The sequence below is a fragment of the Gymnoscopelus braueri genome (assembly GCF_963280865.1).
Source record: "Gymnoscopelus braueri genome assembly, chromosome: 12".
Taxonomy (NCBI): domain Eukaryota; kingdom Metazoa; phylum Chordata; class Actinopteri; order Myctophiformes; family Myctophidae; genus Gymnoscopelus; species Gymnoscopelus braueri.
In genome coordinates, this window is record NC_137614.1 from 17,461,821 (window position 1) to 17,483,035 (window position 21,215).

The 21,215-nt window shown below is 40.8% G+C and overlaps 1 protein-coding gene across 4 annotated transcripts in view; it reads left to right on the plus strand.

The window, feature by feature from the left end:
* Window positions 1-21,215, plus strand: part of cntn3a.1 (contactin 3a, tandem duplicate 1) — a 116,015-nt gene that overhangs the window by 43,596 nt on the left and 51,204 nt on the right. For all 4 annotated transcript variants that reach the window (XM_080444649.1, XM_080444651.1, XM_080444650.1 and 1 more), the window contains 4 exons: window positions 11,452-11,655; window positions 12,397-12,499; window positions 13,134-13,318; window positions 16,317-16,456. In XM_080444649.1, coding sequence (XP_080300775.1) covers window positions 11,452-11,655; window positions 12,397-12,499; window positions 13,134-13,318; window positions 16,317-16,456 — 632 coding nt within the window. The remainder of the gene's footprint in view (window positions 1-11,451; window positions 11,656-12,396; window positions 12,500-13,133; window positions 13,319-16,316; window positions 16,457-21,215) is intronic.

The window sequence follows — 21,215 nt, forward strand, 5'->3', positions numbered from 1 at the left end:
ATGTGGACAAAAAAAAGTAGCTGGAATAATGGTGCTTATCGTTGGCAGTTTAGTTTGATATCATCCATCCCTGTGCAATGTCCAAATGCCAACACATACTCCAGCCAGTTAAAAAGAAATGGCAGCAGTGTCACAATATGGCAGGAATGTCATGGCAGCAGTGAGCCCATCGTGCCCCCAAGTTCTGTCTAGATTCCTTCCTATTTCTGGATGCACTGTTCTGTTCTGGAACAGACCTGGGTGATGTGTATAATTTTTAGTTGGCTGGTAGGATTGCTTCCCTGGCTGAAACAAGGGCACTTGACAAAGAGCAAGCCGCCCTCCCTGGACAGCAACTCTAGTTGTGCTACCCAGCACTGGAATATGGGCACAGAAATGAGTCAGTATTGATTGGCTTCTCCTAGGATGGATTACATGTGCCTCTCCCTCATGGGCATCTTGCATCTCTTCCCTCAAACAGGCAATATGCAGCATGTTTGGCAGCCAGTCAGACAAGAACCGTGACTACTAGACCAATATACATTTTCCTGAAAACGTTTTATTGTGGTTCATATCACACCTTTTGTATGTGTAGTCCATAGGCGCCTCACTTTGATCAGAGATGGGGGAGCCCAATTATCCCCCACCCCTCCCTTGTAAGTGTGTGCGCTCTCTCTCTCTCTCTCTCTCTCTGTCTTGCTCCCCCTTTCGTGTTCCGACTGGAATGGTGGAGTTACCGTCCGTAACACACACGCACTCGTGTGCGAGTCGCGGACACACACCTTGGCTGTTCATTCTCAGACTATCTCTCCTCTGCAGTCTGCCTGCACACCAAAAGCACATGAACTTGAGCCTAGAGGACGCTATTCTGTACTGTGCGTTGTTTTCCTCATTCGTTGCGCCGTTTAAAGCACATGCCGTCACTAGCTAAATAGTTTCTCAGACAAACGGGGGGAGGTGCGATGTGCGAGTTGATATTGAGTTAAGCTGATGTTAAGGCTTAGGTGTAGGTGTAATTGTGGTGAGGTTAAGGTTAGGGTTAGGCATATTGCAAAAGCGTAAGGAAGAAGTTGACCACAAGGAAAAACAACTCTCATCACAGCGACTACCGGCCTGCGGTCAATCACAATCCCTCACCAGAATGAGGGCGCAGAAATGAGTAATGAAAGGCACTGCTCCCCACTTCCTCTGTAGTAATGCTTTTGCGCCTCATACAGTATGTAGCAGTTAATCAGTAATCACTGTAACTTTGAAACTCAGGTGTAATTTTGGTCCAAAATAAATCCATAATTTTGCGGGATTTCTTCAGTCAAAGCACTGGGGCCATGCGTACGATGTGTGCACAGCTTCCCAAAATGCGTACCAAGATTCAACAGCAAGTGTCATTACGCAATTATATACTGTAAGCTCCGGTCCAATTCAAGCACGGTCTTTAATAACTTTCTTGTGGCCTTGCATGCTAACATTAAGCACTCAAGTGCTTTAAGCACTTAAGCATTTAAGTCATGAAACTCTGCCACTGGCTTATTCCCTTTCTCATTCAAGAATGATCCAATTTCCGCACGTAGCCTAATTGAAACAAAGGTTTGAGCACATCCCCTGTACTTCAGTGTGATGGAGTAGGCCTTGGATTATATTTTCAGACGAAATATTATCAACCTGCCAATGGTCCAGTCCCTTGGCTCTAATAAAATTAACCATTTTGATTATGACACTAGCATTATCCATTTTCAAGCTTTTGCTACATAACGCACCAGCTAAGGACATTTCACCTTTCGTATGCATTCAAGATCTGCTCAGTTTGGCTCCTGATGGCACCAGCTCCACAAACCGGGAAAGCATCTGTGACATTTTAGATTTTATATATATATATATATATATATATATATATATATATATATATATATATATATATATATATAGTTTTTTTATATAGGTTTTTCAGAGAACTCTTAGAACAGTGGTTTAGAACAGTGGTTCTTAAAAATAGCAGATATACAAGCTCGTGCCACGCTGCAAGCTTGTATATCTGCTATTTATAATTTTTTTATTTAAAAAAATTTAAGATTTGAAAAAGTTTAACACAAATCTTCTCTTCTGGGGGTCTTTGGCACAAAAAGGTTTGAGAACTACTGATTTAGAAGGCATTTGTAGAATCGGCCTCAGGGTTGGGTTAAGTGCAGTGCTGGCGTGCAAGGGTGAGATGACATAAGTGGGGCCCTACAGTCGGTGCACTGCTTACACACAGCAGGTGTTCACTTGCCGCCTCAATTGTTTTTGATGTACGACAGTTTTGCCGGTATGGTAGTAACGAGGAGAGAGAGTGGAGAGACGTGAATATTTATATAAATAATATTGTTTTGTAAATTTTTGGTCTTTAAAAGAAAATCTTCTTTTCCCCCAAATCCTCCTCCTGGCTGGATTGGACCCCTTGATGGCCCAGTAGTTGACACTTCTTAACTAAACTATTTTGCTTGGGAAATGTATTCTTTATGCAGTTCTATTCATAAAGTCATGCAACCTACAGTATAAAATATGTTGATATGAATTAAATTATATAATGGCTTATTTGCGTGAATGAAACTGCAAATTAGTCTTTTTAGTTAACAGCATAGCATTATTATACATAATTGTATTCGGTTACTATTATAAGCGGGTTATAATGCTCTTTCACAGAATACGTAACTTGTGAACAGTGGTGTAAAGTAACTAAGTACATGTACTCAAGTACTGTACTTAAGTACAAATTTTAGGTATTTTTACTTTACTGGAGTATTTTCGATACTTTTACTTCTACTCCACTACATCTCAGAGGCAAATATTGTACTTTTTACTCCACCACTCCACTATTATTTGAAAACTTTAGTTACTAGTTACTTTGCAGATTTTTTACATACATTAACCACTTCATATTTACTCTGGATAATTGAAAATAACCGATCTGCTATTTTCAAAGGATCTTTATACATTTTATACATTTGAAAACTTGTGAAATGGGACATTCTGCGTAATGAGTACTTTTACTTTTGGTACTTTAAGTATATGTTGATGCCAATACTTTTGTACTTAGAGAGTAGATTTTGAATACCAAAGTATCGTCTACTAGTATTTCTACATTGTGGTATTGATATTGAAGTAAAAAATGTGAGTACTTCTTCCACCACTGCTTGTGAATACAGCAGTATAAGTTCCAATTCTTCAAATACCAACATTACGAATAATGCTAATAATTAAATACAAATAATGGAACAAAAAGTAAAAGGTTAGAGTGGACAGTGTCCACTGTCCAGACAATATTCCTATGATAAGAAACACATCATGTAAGTGAAAAGTACTGCGACCAGAAATAGAAAAGTCTAATGCTTTTTCCCCATCAGGAAAATGACATAAAATGGCAAAGTTTTCATCTCTGCTTTGTGTCTCCAGTATCATCCAATGTCTGTGGTCTATCTTCTCTTTCCCCAAACCCAAATAACAGCTTTGCAAAGCGCAAATCAGAAAATCAATCATTATGTGCAGGAAAACAGCTGTGACAACCAAAGTCAACCAAAGCAAAAGGAAGGTGAACATTGAATAGAGAGCGTGTGCACGTGTGAGAGAGCTAGACAGAGGCAAACACAGACATACAGCTTGGTATTGAGTTAAGCTATTTGTATGGTACTACGTCTACAATACCAGGAGAACCAGGAGATGATCAATCATATGATAGAATCAGATAGGGCGCATCAAAACTTTTCTCTTGCGTCAAAGTTTGCAGAGTGTTACACCAGTGCTATAAATGTCTATTTTGCTTCTGCTCCTAAAAAATGTGTCATCAAGAAGCCTTTGAGATTCACCTCACGTAATCATGTGAGTCAGATATACATAGCGCATCGCTGTCTTCCTCCTACTCGTGACATGTTTCTCTTCCAATTGCACCAGTGTCTTTTGTTCTTGCATGGGCGATGAGGCATCTTTTTTAAAATGTATATTGACAGATGGGAAAAACAGCAGGAGTCTCTATTGTCTTTGTCTCCTGTCACCAATAACACAATAACACCCAAAGCATAACTTTTGCATTCTTTCAAATTAAGGATTAAAAATTAAGCATCTCTCTCTTAGATGTAAACTTTTTTTTCAAAACATCCAGGAAATGTCCTTGATGTTTGATGTTCCACTTTTCTTAAGAGCTCAAGCTGTTTTTCTTGTTACTGAAATTTTACAGCATCAAACTTCAAAGATATTTTCAAAAATGTATTCCTCAACCATTTTGTGGTTTACAATGGATTGAATTATTGGGTATATGATATCTCAGGCTCAATGTCTATGTCTTCAGAGAGATGCAAAAAGATCGATTCAAGAATTCATGTTCATCTCCTCTACTTTGTTACCAAATTGCAGGCCATTTTATTTTAAGTCTCAGATCCCACTGTCATAACAGATCTCAGTGTGACAGTGATCATTTGGGACAGTGCTACTGGAAGGATTGATGTCAGCAACTTAAAGAATTACAGTGCACCAAGCTCCCATCTGTCAGATAAATTCTGACAAAACACAAAAAAGTGCCCGTCTTAAAAAGGAGCACGATTTCAGCTGTGAGCTGCTTGCGATTTTGATTTCATCACTTAATGAAAGAAGGTGAAACACGGACTGACTAAACCTGTATTGTCAGACTCGTCATTGCCCTGCAAATTACATCCTAAAAGGAAAACATGGGAAATATAATCAAATCTTAAACGTTTCTTCAACAGTTCCTGTCGAATAGCTGGACCAGAAAGAACAAACACGGTATTTAGAATTAGACAGAAAGGTAGCCTGAAAACATGTAAAACAATGTGGCTGAAATACTTTATCCTTGAAATACCTTTTAGTGCAACAAATACGACAAAATAAAAATAAATCCTGTGAAACGATGTTAAAGGGCTACCAAATAGGTATTGGGGTGGTTTAGCGATGTATTGGCAATGTCCAACTTAAAATACACTCGTTTGACTGCTGTCCTTGATCATGTTCATTTAAACAGACACATAGTTCTCTTTCATGCCATTTCCCTTATATCAAAGCTATTACTACAGATGCAACCGGAGCCTATTTGTGTCGACCTCTAATGTACGGAATTGCTTTTATTTACACAAATAGCCCATTCATCTCCATGTGTTACAATGGATCATTGCTGTTCTCTGGAGACTCTGCACAGGGCCTGTAATGATCCATTCTCTAGTCAGGTTTTCAGCAGCTGTCATCGTAGATTATTCCTATTGATGGGGAAGCTGAGATGGCTGATATGTGCTAACGATGAATCATTTCCCATTTTCTGGAACCTTTGCTCAAAGGCAGGTCTGACCATTTCTGCCATGGTAATGATGCATCTCATTCCACTTTCAGTCGCACATTCTCACACGCTTGCAATACACACACAACAAATGTGCAAGCACTAGCGACCACTCAGACATGCAGGTGAATGTGCGCACATTATGTGTATGCACACGCGCATGCACACGCATACACAGATACGCGCGCACACACCCCCCCCCCCCCCCCCACACACACACACACACACACACACACACACACACACACACACACACACACACACACACACACACACACACACACACACACACACACACACACACACACACACACACACACACACACACACACACACAGTCCTATTGTGGTCACATGCATTAGACACTCTTACCTACTTAAATTCTATATAATTTACTTTGTTGACCAGTAACCCCTGGGGGTCCTCTCCTATTTTCCCTCTACACAAAATCTCTTTGCCGAAAGTAGACGATCTACAAGTTCCCAACACGCTGCATTGCGACACGTTGAGAGCTTGCAGCAGCTATTTTCGCCAAATGTTTGACTATTTTGACATGCCCAGAAGAGGGACGCTAGCCCCTGTTTAAGGATATTACTGAAGTGAACACTGAGCAAAGTTGATATACCATGCTGGACGGGCATCCATCCACTGCACTTCTTGGAACAGTGTGAAAATAACAATCTGAGGTACAGCAAGGAGCCAGCCCAAGCGAAACATCAGTAAAATCTTAAAATCAATTCCAAAACCTGTAGCGAGTAGCCTCAGTGAAACAGGTAATATCATCCAATGATCCGGGTTTAGTATAAAAATGCAACAGGATTCTGAGTGATGTGGAGCTGGGCCACGGCTTGTTGGGAAAGAAGAACAGGGCATTAAAAGCCATAAAAAAACACCAATGTAATCTTAGAAATTATTTTAAGATTGCAAAAAGATAACACTGCTTGTTAGTGTGTACTGTAGCTTGAGGTTTAGAAATACATCAAAGATCATTCATAACTTCTTAGCTTGCTTAAGTTAAAGTTAGACATACTAGTTGCCACACTAACATTTAGCTATTTCTACCTGTATAAGTAGTGACAAATAAACCCTCTTGATTCTCGATTCTTGAAGTTCTACTTTATTATCTTGTAACAAAGACAGTCTAATAAGAGCGTGGCCTCCCTGTGGGTCGCTGAAGTCATGTTGATGTTGTCACTGCAGTCTTGCCCAACTCTTACGAATTCACAAAATGTGACAAAAAAGAAAAAACATTCATAATATTATGAGAGAAAAAAATTACTTTCTTGGCCTACTGGCAGTGTGCACAAGAAATTTGGTGTTGATCGGCCCAGTAGTTCATGAAAATAGCCACGGACACAGATGGACACACAAATGCGCTTCTAGACGGCTCACCCCCTAGGTGCCACGCCGTAAAAATGTGCTCTGACTCTCTCTGCCTTTACACAAAAGACACAGCATCCCAAAAACTAACAACTACTCGATAACATTACATATTACTAGTGCAGTGCCTGTTCAAAATGTGCCTGTTCAGAACGAGCCAATAGCTTGGCCTCTGATATTGCTGCTTGCAGCGTTCTTGAGAATTGCTCACTCGATCGACTTCACACTCAACACTGCACTCCCTTGGGTCCTCAGCAATATACAGACCAACTCGATCGGATGAGCAGTTCTCGAGATATGTGATGGATAGACAAACGACATATACATACAGAAATTCCTTGAATTTATAGATATACAACAGCAACGTGTAGTGTTTATGAATTAATTTAAGCTAACTTACAGATTCAGCATAGCTGTGACCATGCAGCAGTAAAAGCAGATGCTCAAGAATGACAGGAAACGATCTTGAAAAGCCTGTGCCCTGTACAGTAATGTATGCATTAGACCGGTGTCAGAAGGCTGTGAATATAGTGCTCAGACAAATTGCGACACACTCCACTATACTTTGATGGTGTTTTTCCGCCCTTGTAAAGGTGAAAAAAAAACCTGACTTACATTTGAATCGAGACTCACCTTCTGGGAATAGTGAGAAACATGGCATGATAAAATATGATAAGAGACGTGCATGGATTAAGAATAAACTGTGATGCAGCATATATGACATCATTCAGTCAACAACACAACACAACAATACCTTAGATAATATTACGCCTCGTCACCCCCTCAAAGCATGTCAATAGCTAATACATAATTCAAGAGGCCATTATTTCATTTTAACGACGTCTCACAGCCCTCAAGAAGGCAGCAGCAGGAAGTAGTTAGCTGTGGGGTAAAGAATCTCGAACCTCTAGAAGGATTCTTCATTATCAAGGATAGTTGCAAAATAAAGCAGGATAATGAAACAAAATGAAATAAAGTTAGACAAATTGTGCGGACAAGATTATTTTGTATACAAATAAACTAAACGTACCAAAGGAAAGCAAGAAATAAGATAAATGCATAGACCTAAAAATACCAGTGGAATAATTAACTGCTAGTAACAATTTTGGCTTTGAAAATTAATAGAACACAAAAGCTATTAAAGCTAAAATAAAGACAGCTGTGTGTGTGTGTGTGTGTGTGTGTGCGCGCTCGCTCGCACATGCACACAATGAGGTTGCAGATAACAGCATGACCAAAAAATAAATTTAAAAAAGTCCATGAGGGAATCACAATGGCTTTCTTCCAGAGTGCTGTGCTGAATGTGCATTAGGTGCCTGTGTGTCATTCCTCACTCTGAGTGCGTCTCTATGACTATGTTCAGAACAGAATCTAATGCACATGACCTCTTTTGACTAATGGAAGCCGGCCTTTTAGATGTACTCAAGGCTGAAATCACTTGTTCTCTCTCCCTGAAGCAAATCCAGCCCAGACAGAGGCCACTAGCTTGCTGGTAACTGTGCACATAGCTTGGAGGCCTTTTTTCATTATTTTCGTAGAATGAACTCGTGTCTTATGAACACAGATACAAGGTAAGCCTGGTTAATGGCGATTATCTCCAAAGAAAAAACTGCATCAACGTTGCAGCCAGATTATATTTGCATATTTTTCTCTGATACATTACCCCAGTGGTTCCCAAACGTTCCCAAACGTTGTGCACTGGTGCACTTGAGATTTTGACTTACCATTGGTGTACCTTAATTGGGCACAAAAAGTTTGAAGACCACTGCATTACCCAATTGTACGTAAACTCACTTTTGGCTCAGTATGTCCTTGGCCTGTCATGTTCTATTTTTCCACCCTGCTCTCAAATCATTAGTGGGGAAATTGATGCTGCCTGTTCATTATGATGGCTAAATGGAACCACAATGAAAATCTGCCAGTCACTGTCATTCCTGATTGCTTTATTCCATTACACCACATCTACAGAATGCTCTCGAGTCAAATCAACCAATCAAAGACCAGGCTAGCCTTCCACTTCCTATTTCCTGCTTCCTGTCTTCGCACCATGAAACATTAACTAGTCAATTAGTAACCTCTTAGCTACTGTTGTTCCTGTTTGTCGTGCCCCTGCACCTTTGGAAGATATTGTTTCAAAAACAGACGTTAAATATTCATGGCCTCGTCAGGATGAGAGTCGGGATGTATTATTTATGGGAGATGAAGATATTAGTGTTGTTTCTCTCTCTCTCTCTCTGCTTGGGATGGATGAAGGCAAGAACTTTAGGTTGCTACCAAGTCAGACGCCAGGATGGAGCTCCTAGCAGGGGTACTAAGAAGAGCTATGCATTGTGATTCATATGCACTCCTCTCTGCAGCCTACCAAAGTCATTAATACAGTCATCAACACACACATCAATAACTAAAGGCTGTCAGTAGACATATGGAATCAACAGTGAGCTGGCAGTCGTTTATGCAAGATTTAATGCATTTCAATAGAGCTCTTGTTATGGCTATACAGAGAAGTCTGTTCTACATTTTGTTGGAAAACAGTACACCGTTAAGTGAGTGGAACAGGACACCAATAGGGATGGGGGGATGTGAGTGTGTAGGCTACATTTCAATTTTGAATTACTGTGAGTACAGTGTTATTACAAGACCTGGGTGTCATCCACGTGGCTAATCAAACCCCACTCAAAACCACTTAGCCTACCCATGGACTTGGAAACAATGAGTAGCCTATCCAAACACGGCCAAAACAGTATTTCAACGTGCTCTTTCCCACTATGATACTCAACCCCAGTATCTGAGTCAAGATATAGATACTCCTGGTCAAATATTCCTCAACTACAAGAGTAAAGTTTCTCAGTCAAATTTGTACTTGAGTTAAAGTACTACTAGTTAAGTAGTACTTGGTTTAATACTTAAAGGAGAACTTCACCCATCTTCAACCATATCTTTATATAATTGGTCCTCACTAATGCTCATTGTAAGATGCCACAATTTCCCTATGCACACTTTGTCTCTCTCTCTCATTTGGGTGGGCTATGGAAGGTTCAGAAACCTGCCTACCAATGACATCATCGATGGAAAGTTAGCATGCTTAAATAGAAGCCATTGCTTTATTAAAATAAATAAATAAATCCTGCCTACCAATGATGTCACTGGTAGGCAGGTTTCTGAACTGTCCCCAGCCCAGCCCTCCTCTGAGACACAGAGTGAGTATACAGAATGGTACATACAACAGTATGTAAAGAAAGTTAAGTACAGATCCTCAAAAAAGTGTCCTTAAGTACAGTACTAGAAATGTACTTTGTTACTGTCCACCGCTAGCAATAGGTCAGAGCCCACACACATGCTTTTGCCTCCAAAGACCAGGTTGTGAAGAACACTGACTCAGTAGACTGTGTATGGCTCACGTCTCAATTATTCCCCATACTGTAGTGCAGAGTCATCGCTTAGACAACTTCTTACCCACGGCTAAGATTGCTTTTGGGACGGGGATGCAATATGGTCCAGAGCAATCTATCCTTGTGTCAATATGTCAAAACATCATCATTCCTTTTTATAATGTTGCAGATAGTTAGGGCAAATCCTCTGACTGCACTCCATTTGGCTGATGCAGTACTAGAAGTCTTTTCCAGAAACTTGTTTTCATGGATGATGAATAGTGTAGACTAGGTGGTACTGTACCCTACTGAATAGTGTGATCCTGAATACATTGATTTTATTGGGCATTACCTAGTTTTTCATGCTACATCTGCAGTTTAGGGTTGATTTAAAGCCCTACGCTACTGTGTGACAACCACAAACAGAGATGAACAGCACAATGCTGCTTCATATTTTTTATGTTCAACTCCCTCTCCCTCTCTGCATATTTCCTTAATAAATTCCAATAATAACCCCAAAGGAAAAGATAAAAGATAGACCAAGAAAAAAAAGGATGCGGAAACTAAACAATACCCAAAAAAACTCCAAGGTTTCTGGGGTAAGACAGAACACACCCAGCTTCATGACACTGTTATAAAATCCTCTGGGAATCACAGCCAGCTTTATCACTCCAATATAGTAAAGCTGCAGGACTTGGAGCATCTTAATGACATTAATTTCAGCCCAGCAGCTAGTGGGATAAATTACTCTTCATTCATCAAGGTTTTTTTCTTTTTTTTTATGGTCACAGTGGTATATTGATTAGGGGGGAAGAAATCAACACAGGCTGATCCATTAATTGCTTTACCACTGTAGGCTAGGCATCCATAAAAACTACAATGTTACAGTACAGTCACTGAAAGACATGCTTTGCTTTGGGGTATTGGTTCTCAAAGTGGGGTCCGGGGACCCCCGGTGGTCCTTGAAGGTGTTCCGGCAAAATGTGCTAATACAGTATCAATATCAGTTTTAAATCTACATATAGATATTTTGAATATATATTTGAAAATACCGATCTAGATTGTCTATTTTCAGACTACACAAATCTTGCATGGGGGTCCCTGGCACTAAATGTTTTCTGATTGGGGTCCACGGGCTAAATACATATTCATTTGGGGGTCCCTGACATGACTAGAGGGGCATCTTGCGTTTCACCTGAGGGAGGTTAACTGAACTGTTGCACTAGTAACCTTGCTAGTGCAGCATGGGGTGCAAGCAGACGAGGAATATATGGGTGAGGGAACATGATGTAGGTACGATGTGATTCAAGGGCATGATGGGATTCACGGTGAGAGGGATGTCATTACTGACTATGGGTCCTCCGACTTGTGCCCTTAACAGAGTCATGTATCTATTTGTGCATTTGTTCACAGAACTTACCTTCACGTGGATCTTCAACACATACCCATCATTTGTGATTCAGGACACGCGTCGCTTCGTGTCTCAGAAGACTGGAAACCTGTACGTCGCCAAGGTGGAACCGTCCGACGTGGGAAACTACACCTGTGTGGTCACCAACACCGTCACCAAGACCAGCGTTCAAGGGCCCCCGACTCCCCTGGTCCTGCGGATTGACGGTACGATTGTGAATACTCCCCTCTGGTATTTTTGGTTTAAAATAAAAGCGCAGTGAGGATATAAGATCGGAAAGATGGATGAACAAAAGCAACAAACATCTGACAGCATACACCCCCCACCCCCGAAAAAAAAAAAAAGATGACAAGCAAAGGGACAAATTAATTTGAATCCAAATCTAATCTGAATTATAACGGTACATGTCATGATGGAAAATTAGATGCATAAATTGACAAGTAAAGGAAATTAATTGCAGATTGCTGATGCAGAAAATGAAAGTAAATCTGTGTGCATTTCAGTGTATTGGTGCATGTATGCGAGTACATACACCCAGGATCCCTCTCTTTAACCATCAATTTCATGATCTGAATGTGTGTTTGTCTTTGGTGTTCAGTGACGTGAAAATCAAAGCTGGCACATTCAAATGTCAGGGTTTGAACAGAAAGATAGCTGATCAAACAACATTAGCATTAGTGATGTGTTTGGCCCTGTAAGCAGATACATGATTGTATCTATAATGATGATCCTGACTATTTTGGTAGACATTGTGATCACAACTTCATTACAATCTTCTTTTTTGTTGTTTGTTGTTTTTCGTTGATGGTTTTGGGGACACAAACAAAATGTTTATGCTGAAAATCCAATACTTTTCGCAACTAAGAAATGTAATTGTGTCAATCATTATTGTGTAAACTTGAATTGTGATCAGACATGATTAAATTAACTTTTAATTTAACTGCCAGGTGTGATGGGTGAATATGAGCCCAAGATTGAAGTGCAGCTTCCTGATGTTGTTCCTGTTGCGAAGGGCTCCACGGTCAAGCTGGAATGTTTTGCACTTGGAAAGTAAGACCCTCCATGTATCATTATAGCCTGGAATCCAGACTGATTCGCTACGTTCGACTTTTTCTCACCTCGCTACTCAGTCTGGCCAGGGTCCTATTTGACTCGTATTTCAATTACGTAGGCAAGTCAGGAAGTGACTCGGGTTTTACATTGGAAAACACTGTTCCCACACCCCCCACCCCAGCAATCAGTCTGGATTCCAGGTTAGTATTATTACCCCTGTACTCTTAACCACATTAATCCTAGTGACCCTATTTGCTAAAAACAACAATTTTCTAAATGTTTCCTTTTTTATTTTACTTTTCTTTTAAATGTATTTCAAAATCACACAATGCATAATGATGCACCATTAACTGCACCATTAGCTTTGAATAGTTGATTTAAGCTGCACAATAACCCTTGAAGACCCTGTGAAGTGATAACAAATACACCAAGCTTCACACCATAATGAGTCCTTCTTGTACTTGGACTGTACTTAGCTTTAAATGCAATCTACTGTTCTGTGATACTGCTTTTCATTGAAACGAAAACAAATAAGAATTGTAATTTTGACTGGCCTGACTACAAAACTGGTAGAGAAATTGTTATTCATATATTGTACCAGTGAATGTGCATTATGTTTGTATTTCTTCAGCCCTGTGCCAACCATCAGCTGGAAGAGAGCAGACGGAGCTACATTTGGCAGGAAGGTGGACATGAACAAAGCTAGTGGAGTCCTAGAGATCCCTTACTTTCAACAAGAGGATGCGGGGCTGTATGAATGTGTGGCTGAAAACTCTAGAGGAAGGAATTCTGTGAAAGGAAAGCTGTCTTTCTACGGTGGGTGGGAGGAGACTTTCAATGTGTTTGTTCTCCTGTGTAGAGCACATCACATCATCTACTGTATCTAGGGAGGAAAGACCTGTCAGTCTTCTTGTAATCGTTCAGAAAGAGAACCATATCCTCCACCCACTGTACTCATTTATTTCAGGAAATAAACCATAAGACCTCACCGCTACCAGGCACACAGTGAAAACTTCACCTTCGTTGGTCTAGCTGGAGGCCCAAATGTCTTTCCCCCCAGACAGAAGTTATATTTGTTGTCATGCATTCTATAGCTTTTATTTGGACCATATATAACTGCATCATACAGTGGAATGAGGTAGTGAATTAGGCTATTACCAATAGTTCATTCTTGACAAGCTCTTTATTGGGCCAGGGGCTAACCTGGGGCGGTACAACGTGCAGATTTATACCACCCTTCAGGGAGAGGTGATTTTTTACCCCCAACAAGACTGGACTTATGGCCCATTTACTGAAAAAGCTTTTAATGGCCACCCGATGAAGGATTTTTACGGTTTCTCTGCCCCATTATTTGAATGTTTATGCATTGATGATGGCAGTCCATTGGGCCCTGTAGGGATGTGCCTGATTGAAATCGTCAAATCCACATTTTTCTTTCCTCCCAGGGAGATGCTTTGATATGATAATAAAGCCTTTTTTTCAGCACCTGTGGGTAGGATGAAACGCTCATGATACCAGTAGGTAGGCTGATGATTAAACATGCTCCATTTTAGCAAGAAGCGCCCGTCCACAGGGCAATACGGCACTCACAGTAATGGGACTTCATGACCTACAGGCCCTAAAACAATAACAAGGTGGGATATTTCCGGAAAACAAGATGACGCCTTATTAACTTTCCTTAAACTGAAACAAGCAATAACTATCACCGTCGTGTCACCCATTTGGCATGGTCTCAGTGCCTTCTCTTCACTGCTGTTGTCATGGGGAGTCGTGTCTGTCCTTGTAAGCCTTAAGTCTCGTCTTTTCTCAAAGCCCAGCAGGCTGGCTGGACGCCAGGTGATAAAAATCTGTAATCTAATTTTAAACTCCCATAGACGAGAGGTTGTGGGACATCCATCAACTCCATAGAGGAATAGGAGAATCGATTTAGGGATCTAGTGTTCGCAACATATAACCAATGCTGGCACAAGAACAATAAGGTGGGCCTTCTCTTTCAATTTCCCACTTAATTGCCCTTTCCTAGTTCCAAAGTGATTTATGAAATTTGATCGCGGTGCAGCAGCACTTGAATGCATTTGAATAGGCCCACAGAAGATCGGATTGACTTGAAAAAGTAGCCACTTGTGTCTCCATAATCTTATCTTTGGCGGTCTCATTCTTAATATCTTTGGCTGGGTGTCATATTGTATCTGTTTTTCTGTTGTAATGTATTTTCAATTCAGTATTGTTTACTCACTTCCTAGTACATTAATCTTACCATTTGTCAGTGAAAAGGGAATACAGCGAATAATAAAGTATTACACATATTTGTTTTATAGGGGATACAGAACTTGTCTTTCTCTTGAAAGGCTTTTAAATGATAATTGAACTAGAGCGCAGGTCTCCGCCAGGCCGGGTTGTCCGGAGATTAGCTGCTCACAGACACAATGACGGACACGGGGAAAACAGAAAGACGGAGACGGAGAGAGCATTCAGGAAGAGACAACAATAATAATTATATAATTTCTTAATGGTAATAACTTCTCACATTTTATCCAACTTAAACATGAAAGAATCCCTGTATAGCCTTGCTATGGCTAGATATTTTCTAATCAAAGGCAAAGCCAGACCCTCTGAACCACCCCAGGTCTCCTTGACCCTGGCAGGGCGGACGGTAGTTATATTGTGTCTCCAAAAGGCCATAAATCTCAGCCCCTTGTCGCCAGAGATAAGGCGCTAGTCATTTATGTGACGCCAGGACCACCATCATAAATACACAGGCATTTTCTTTCTGGGTTTTTTGACTTTTTTTGAAAGACAAAAGGCAGAGAACATCCCTGCTATAAAATGTGTATCTCTCAAGAAATACAACCCTTTGACACTAAATCGCCACCGGATGTATTTTATGCTCAAGTAAAACATGTTCCCATAAAATATCTGTGTCAATATGAATTTATCTGATCCAATAACCTGGGGTTAATATCGCTCAGATATTATTTTTTACAATAAATGGTTTCAATAGATGGCTTATTGAATCTAGCTCATTTTAAGCTTTTACAGGGATTTGTATTTATTTATTTTTTGTGCAGAGGTCAGGTTTCTGTTGGAAGCCGATTGAGGAATGTGCTTCCTTAATGAACTAATTGCCTTCTTGGGTGGATCATTGATTTATTTGCCATAACTGCAACCTATTGATAATTTTGACCATTGGCCAAACGTAGGTATAATACTGAGTTGTTGATTAATGGACATAGTCATTCTGCTCCTTAATGTGTGCTCGAGTCGTTTGGTCCTTCCCCAAGAGGAATTGCTTAAATCAGGTTTTCTTCATCTTTTCTTTCTTCTTTTCTTCCTTTCTTCATCTCCATCTGTCTAAAGTAACAAGCAATGGTAACTAGTTGGCTGGTGAAAGATTTTTTTTTTTTTTCGATAACACTTCAGGCATTAGCAGGTGGTCTTATATAGGGCGGCTTACAAGGTACAAAGTCAGAGTAGAGTACGTGCCAAGAACATTTATCAAACGACAAAGTAAAGAAAGTAGAAAGAACATGGATATGCTACAAAGTAAGTAGGGTAACAAGTAAGCAACATCCCGGTACCTAGACTCTATCTAAACAATTGACAAGAAGGATGTGCAGATGCAAATCAAGGATTAGAGGATAGTTGCATTATGGTATACTAATCTGGTGGTATTCCATAATGTTCAAGTATTGCACCCTTGGCTGATGCGGGAGGGATGCATGATACTTGCAAGAAGCAGGTTTTCTGTAATGGCTGTCAATAACTGTGTTTCATATGGTACCACTTTATGTGACAGCAGCCTTTCGTCCCACAGCTCCCCCACACCTGATTGAGAAGCCTCAAGATGCCCAGAAGCCCATTGATGACACCTTAGTGTGGGAGTGCAAGGCCAGTGCCAAGCCCAAGCCTTCTTACCGCTGGCTGAAGAATGGAGAGCCCCTGGACCCCATGGAGGTAGGAAACGGTTTGAAAATAGAAAATAGCTGGAAAAAGTGCGAGGAGCACAGGTCTGCGCCAGGTCAGGTAGGTTATTGTGGGCCAACAATGTTTGGAATTCAGTCATAGAGGTGAGTGGAATCTGTAGAAGATGAGGGATTAATGTTGATGAAGTTATTGTTCTTCTTGATCACATGACTATAGACATAATGTGTACTGATATGTGTGATGTTTGGACAAAATGTGTAGGAGTAATATAAAAAAAAAAAATTGCCAAAATCGTCCTCCTAGTGGCGCTATAATAGCCCAATGTGAAAAGGGTAGCATTTCTTCCTCGGCCTTTCACGGCAATCAGATGCTGCTTTCATGATTTCAGGCATTTTGTTCAAAGCGAACCACTGCTGAAAACTTGAGATGCCAATCTTAGCCAATCAAGATGGAATATGAAAAATATGTCCTGGTATCTGCCTGCTGATGGCGCTATAACGGGCCGATGTGAAATGTGGGGCAGAGATTCTGCTCTGGCATCCAGGGAGGACGGACGGACTGGGGGCAGAACATAGTCTCGGCCACACCTTCAGCCTGGCGGAGACAATAATAATCAAAATATTGACTCCTGTAAAAGAGCCCTGACTGAGAAGATGCTTCCTTATAAAATACAATAGAATATAATTAAATACAATGGGGAAACACAACTGTGAAGAAGAGAGGTGTGATGCTGCTGTCTCCCGTAAAATACACGATAGCATGTTTGTTGCTTTTATTGCTTTTTGCTATTTTACAACAGCTCTGATATAGCCTCACCTAGACCTTGCCTCACAAAAATACAATTGTCCAGGGCAGGTTACTGTGAGTGTGAAACCCATATGCACCGGAGTCTAGACTGGTATGATACAGTACAATATTAAAATGAAGTCAGCGTAGGTGAGACAAAAAAAAAAAGAATTCTGTATGAGATGGCTCGATCCAAACATTTCCATGATGAGTGGGCACTATAGCTGAACGGCTGGCTGCGTCGTTATTGTTATAGGGGGATTTGAAAAGGATTGCACGAAGAGCGTCTAAGCCTGATCTGATGAAGGTATGTCATGCTCAATCAGGCATTGTTAGGCCTCTTCCTTTCCAATATAAAGAGCCCTGAGCTGGCTTCAGGCAATGTACTGTATGTCTGGTCCTAGAGAGTAGCAGTGATTAAGGATTTAATCCAACCCACCAAGATACAGTGCCGGTAGGTTGAAAATGGGTGAAGTAGTCCTTTACTGAGTAAAGGACTACTTCACCCATTTTCAACCTACTGGTATCTTTATATAATTGGTCCTCACTAATGCTCATGATAAAATTATTTAAAACTACGGAGCACAGGTCTCCGCCAGGTCAGGTAGGTTATTGTGGGCCAGCAATATTCGGAATTCGCCAATCAGGATGGAATATGAAAGATTGGATGGATCCGTCTTGATCACTGGACTATAGAGATAATGTGTACCAATTTGCGTGAGTAATATAATTTGTAGGAGTAAAATAAAAAAAATGTGACGCTATAATTGGGCAATGTTAAAAGGGTGGCATTTGTTCCTCAACGTAGTGCCAATGTGCGTGCAAATCTTCACCGCAATCGGACACTACGTTCATGCGGCATTTTGTTCAAAACGGGCCACTCCTGCAAACTTTAGATGTCAATCTTAGCCAATCAGGAGGGAATATGAAAAGTCTGAAAGACCCGTTTTGTTTAATGACTATAGAGATACTGTGTACAGATTTGCGTGATGTTTGGACAAAATACTTCAGAGTACTGTCAAAAAAAGTATTTTGCAAAAATGCGCCTCCTGGTGGCCCTATAACAGGCCCATGTGAAACATTTGGGGCAGAGGTTCTGCTCTGGCATCCAGGGAGTGTGTGTGCACAGTTTCGCTGCGATCAAGCCAATGGTGCTGGAGATTATTAGCTGACGGAATGACGGGTGGACACACTGACGAACGGACGGAGAGGGTGCAAAACATAGTCTCGCCATGCCTTTCGGCCTGGCGGAGACAAAAATCTTATTAAAAAAATGTTGTACTAACTTTCCAGTAATAGAAATCCTGCTAGTTTCTGAACTGTCCACAGTCCTCCTCTGAGACACAGGCAGGGTAGACAAAAATGGTACCATATTATTATGAGCATAAGTGAGGACCAATTATATGAAGATAGGTTGAAAATGGGTGAAGTCGTCCTTTAACCACTTAAAGCACTATACGACGAATAACAAAAATAGATCTGCAAGCTCTCAGATCTATTGTGATGTGTTGTGAGCTTGTAGATGGGCAAGTTTAGAAAATAAAAATGTCTTTGTTTTTTACATTTTAGATTTTTTTGAATATGTTCACCTAAAATGACCCTCCAGAAATAGGAATGCCAGGTTTAATGTGGTTAAACATGAGTCAATCTGAATCGTGAAAGCCCACCACAGACAGCATTTGTTGCACAGCAGATTATGCAACAAATCTTGATATCAATTTAGTGAGATGCCCAAGCTCTCATAATGCCCAAAACCTCTCATAATGCTGTCAGTCTCAAAATATTGTCCAATTGGGCTGACTGTAAGCAGATGGCCAGCTGATCCATAGATTTCAAGGTGGTATCTTGAAAACCAAGAGGTTGTTCCTAGTCATCGAACTATGTTGTCACCCAGAAAACATATTACATTGCCAGAACTTTGCTGGAGTCTATACATTTGGCTACACGGCTACTTGATTAGCCATCGTCCATCTTCCTGCCATCCCAAAAAAGCACTCACAACATTCTAACTCAGATGGTGAAATCTCAACAAAAATCTCAATTGCTGTGTGCTAACATGCAGATTTCCTGAACTTTTACTTGAGATGTAGTGTTTAACCAAGCCGTTTGTTGGATTTATTTATTTTGCTTTGAGAATCAGTGGTTCTAATTCAGATGCTTCTGGCAAGAAAATAGCACTTTGAAATGGCTGCACTTGCCTGTGACCAAAATTGGCATCCTTATTGGATGTGGGTGTGTGTGTGTGTGTGTGGGGGGGGACTGGGAGTTGTTTTGCAAAAGAGCCAAAGCTATGCCATTTTCTGCCAGCCATCATACAGGGGTTGTATTGGTAATCTAGCACTCGATCTATCCTATCTGCAGCTCTCAATTTTACCATTAAGTCTCTTCTCTCTGGGGGGGAAGGGGGAAACACGTCTTATCATCCAAAATACATTTCACATCCATGCAATTTGCCTTGTTGTTGTGTTGTTATTCCACCGCTGGAGCGAGTGTGCTCTTAGCCTGAAGGAAATGGCTCTAGTGAATCATAGTCACTGATAGTGTCAGTGTTGGGATTGGGTAATGAGCCCTAAACTGGGCTGTTGCCGTTGTTGGTGTTGGACATGCCTTTAAACAGGGCAGGTTGTGTTGGTTTTCCATAGCTTGGGGGCACTGTAATTAAAAATAGGAACGAAACGCAGACCCCAGCGCAGAGGATAAAACATTTGGCTCTCAAATGTGTGTGAAATGATGACACAAAAAAATGTTAATGGACTAATGATGGCTATTTCCATTGGTTACATATAAGCAACATTGTCATGAACATTTTGCTCAATTTCTCAGTTCTCAAGGATCAATTGACCACATTCACACCACGACCAATTTGCTCTAATGTCATACTCAGGGGATGGAACCCCAGATGGAACAGGGGATGGAACCCACCCCATCAGAGTGAATAATGGTCAATAGCAGGTTACATCCTCAAGATGCCACTCATCCGTGACCATATGAAACCTTTATCCCTCCACCTGTGCATCTGCAGCAATGATTTGTAAATAACATTTTATAAAGGATCCTTTGGTGGTGTGCCAAGGTAACATATTCTCTCTATATGTGGCTATATTAATGAGGCGGGGTGTTACCATTTTCAAAATGCCACCATCAACAGCGGCAACAGTAAATCAATTTCCAAACCCAAAGGTCAGCAGTGTAGCGAGGGAAGAGGGAAGAGAGTGAGGCCAAGGGTGCCATTTGTTATTCCTCATTAGAATGGATCAGTCCTCCCTCTAGTTGCCTTTATTCCCCTCTCTCTCTCTCCCTCTCTCCCTCCCTCTCTCCCTCTCTCTCATATATATTCCTCTCTCTCTCTCTTTATTCTCTTCCTCATTTTGGCAAGGGAATTAAATGGCGTCGAGTAGCGCTGTCACTTCAAAATGTCACCCCAGCGAAACAAGGACCCACTCACGCTTGTATTTTTCCACTCCAGTGCCAAGACCCCCTTGTGTTACATACACACACATGTGCGTTTTTGAGCTTTTCCCCCCCTTTTCTATTACAGAAGACCTCCAGAGTCAGACACATGCTTGTTGTGGACTCACTATTGGTTCAGGCACCAGCACAGTCTGGTACACATAATATGTCAGAAGTTGGATTGTCACATAACCGGCATGCAACAGAAGGTGTAAATCTGGGCAATATATATAGATATCGTGATATGACACTAGTTTCATGGCAATCGGACGCTGCGTTCGTGATGTGTGGAATTTTGTGCTAAACGGGCCCCTCGCGTAAACTTTGAAAGCCAATCGTAGCCAATCGGAATGAATCTGAAAAATCTGACAGATACAGTACATCTTGATCACGTTACTACAGAGAATGCATACCGATTTGTGTGAGTTTTGGACAAAATCTGTAGGAGTAGTAGCAAAAAGTGTGCGTTGAAGAAACTCATGAGTTGTGTCATGATACAAGGAATCCAGAGAAAAAAAATCATTTTGATTGTACAACCTTGTAAGATTGGTCT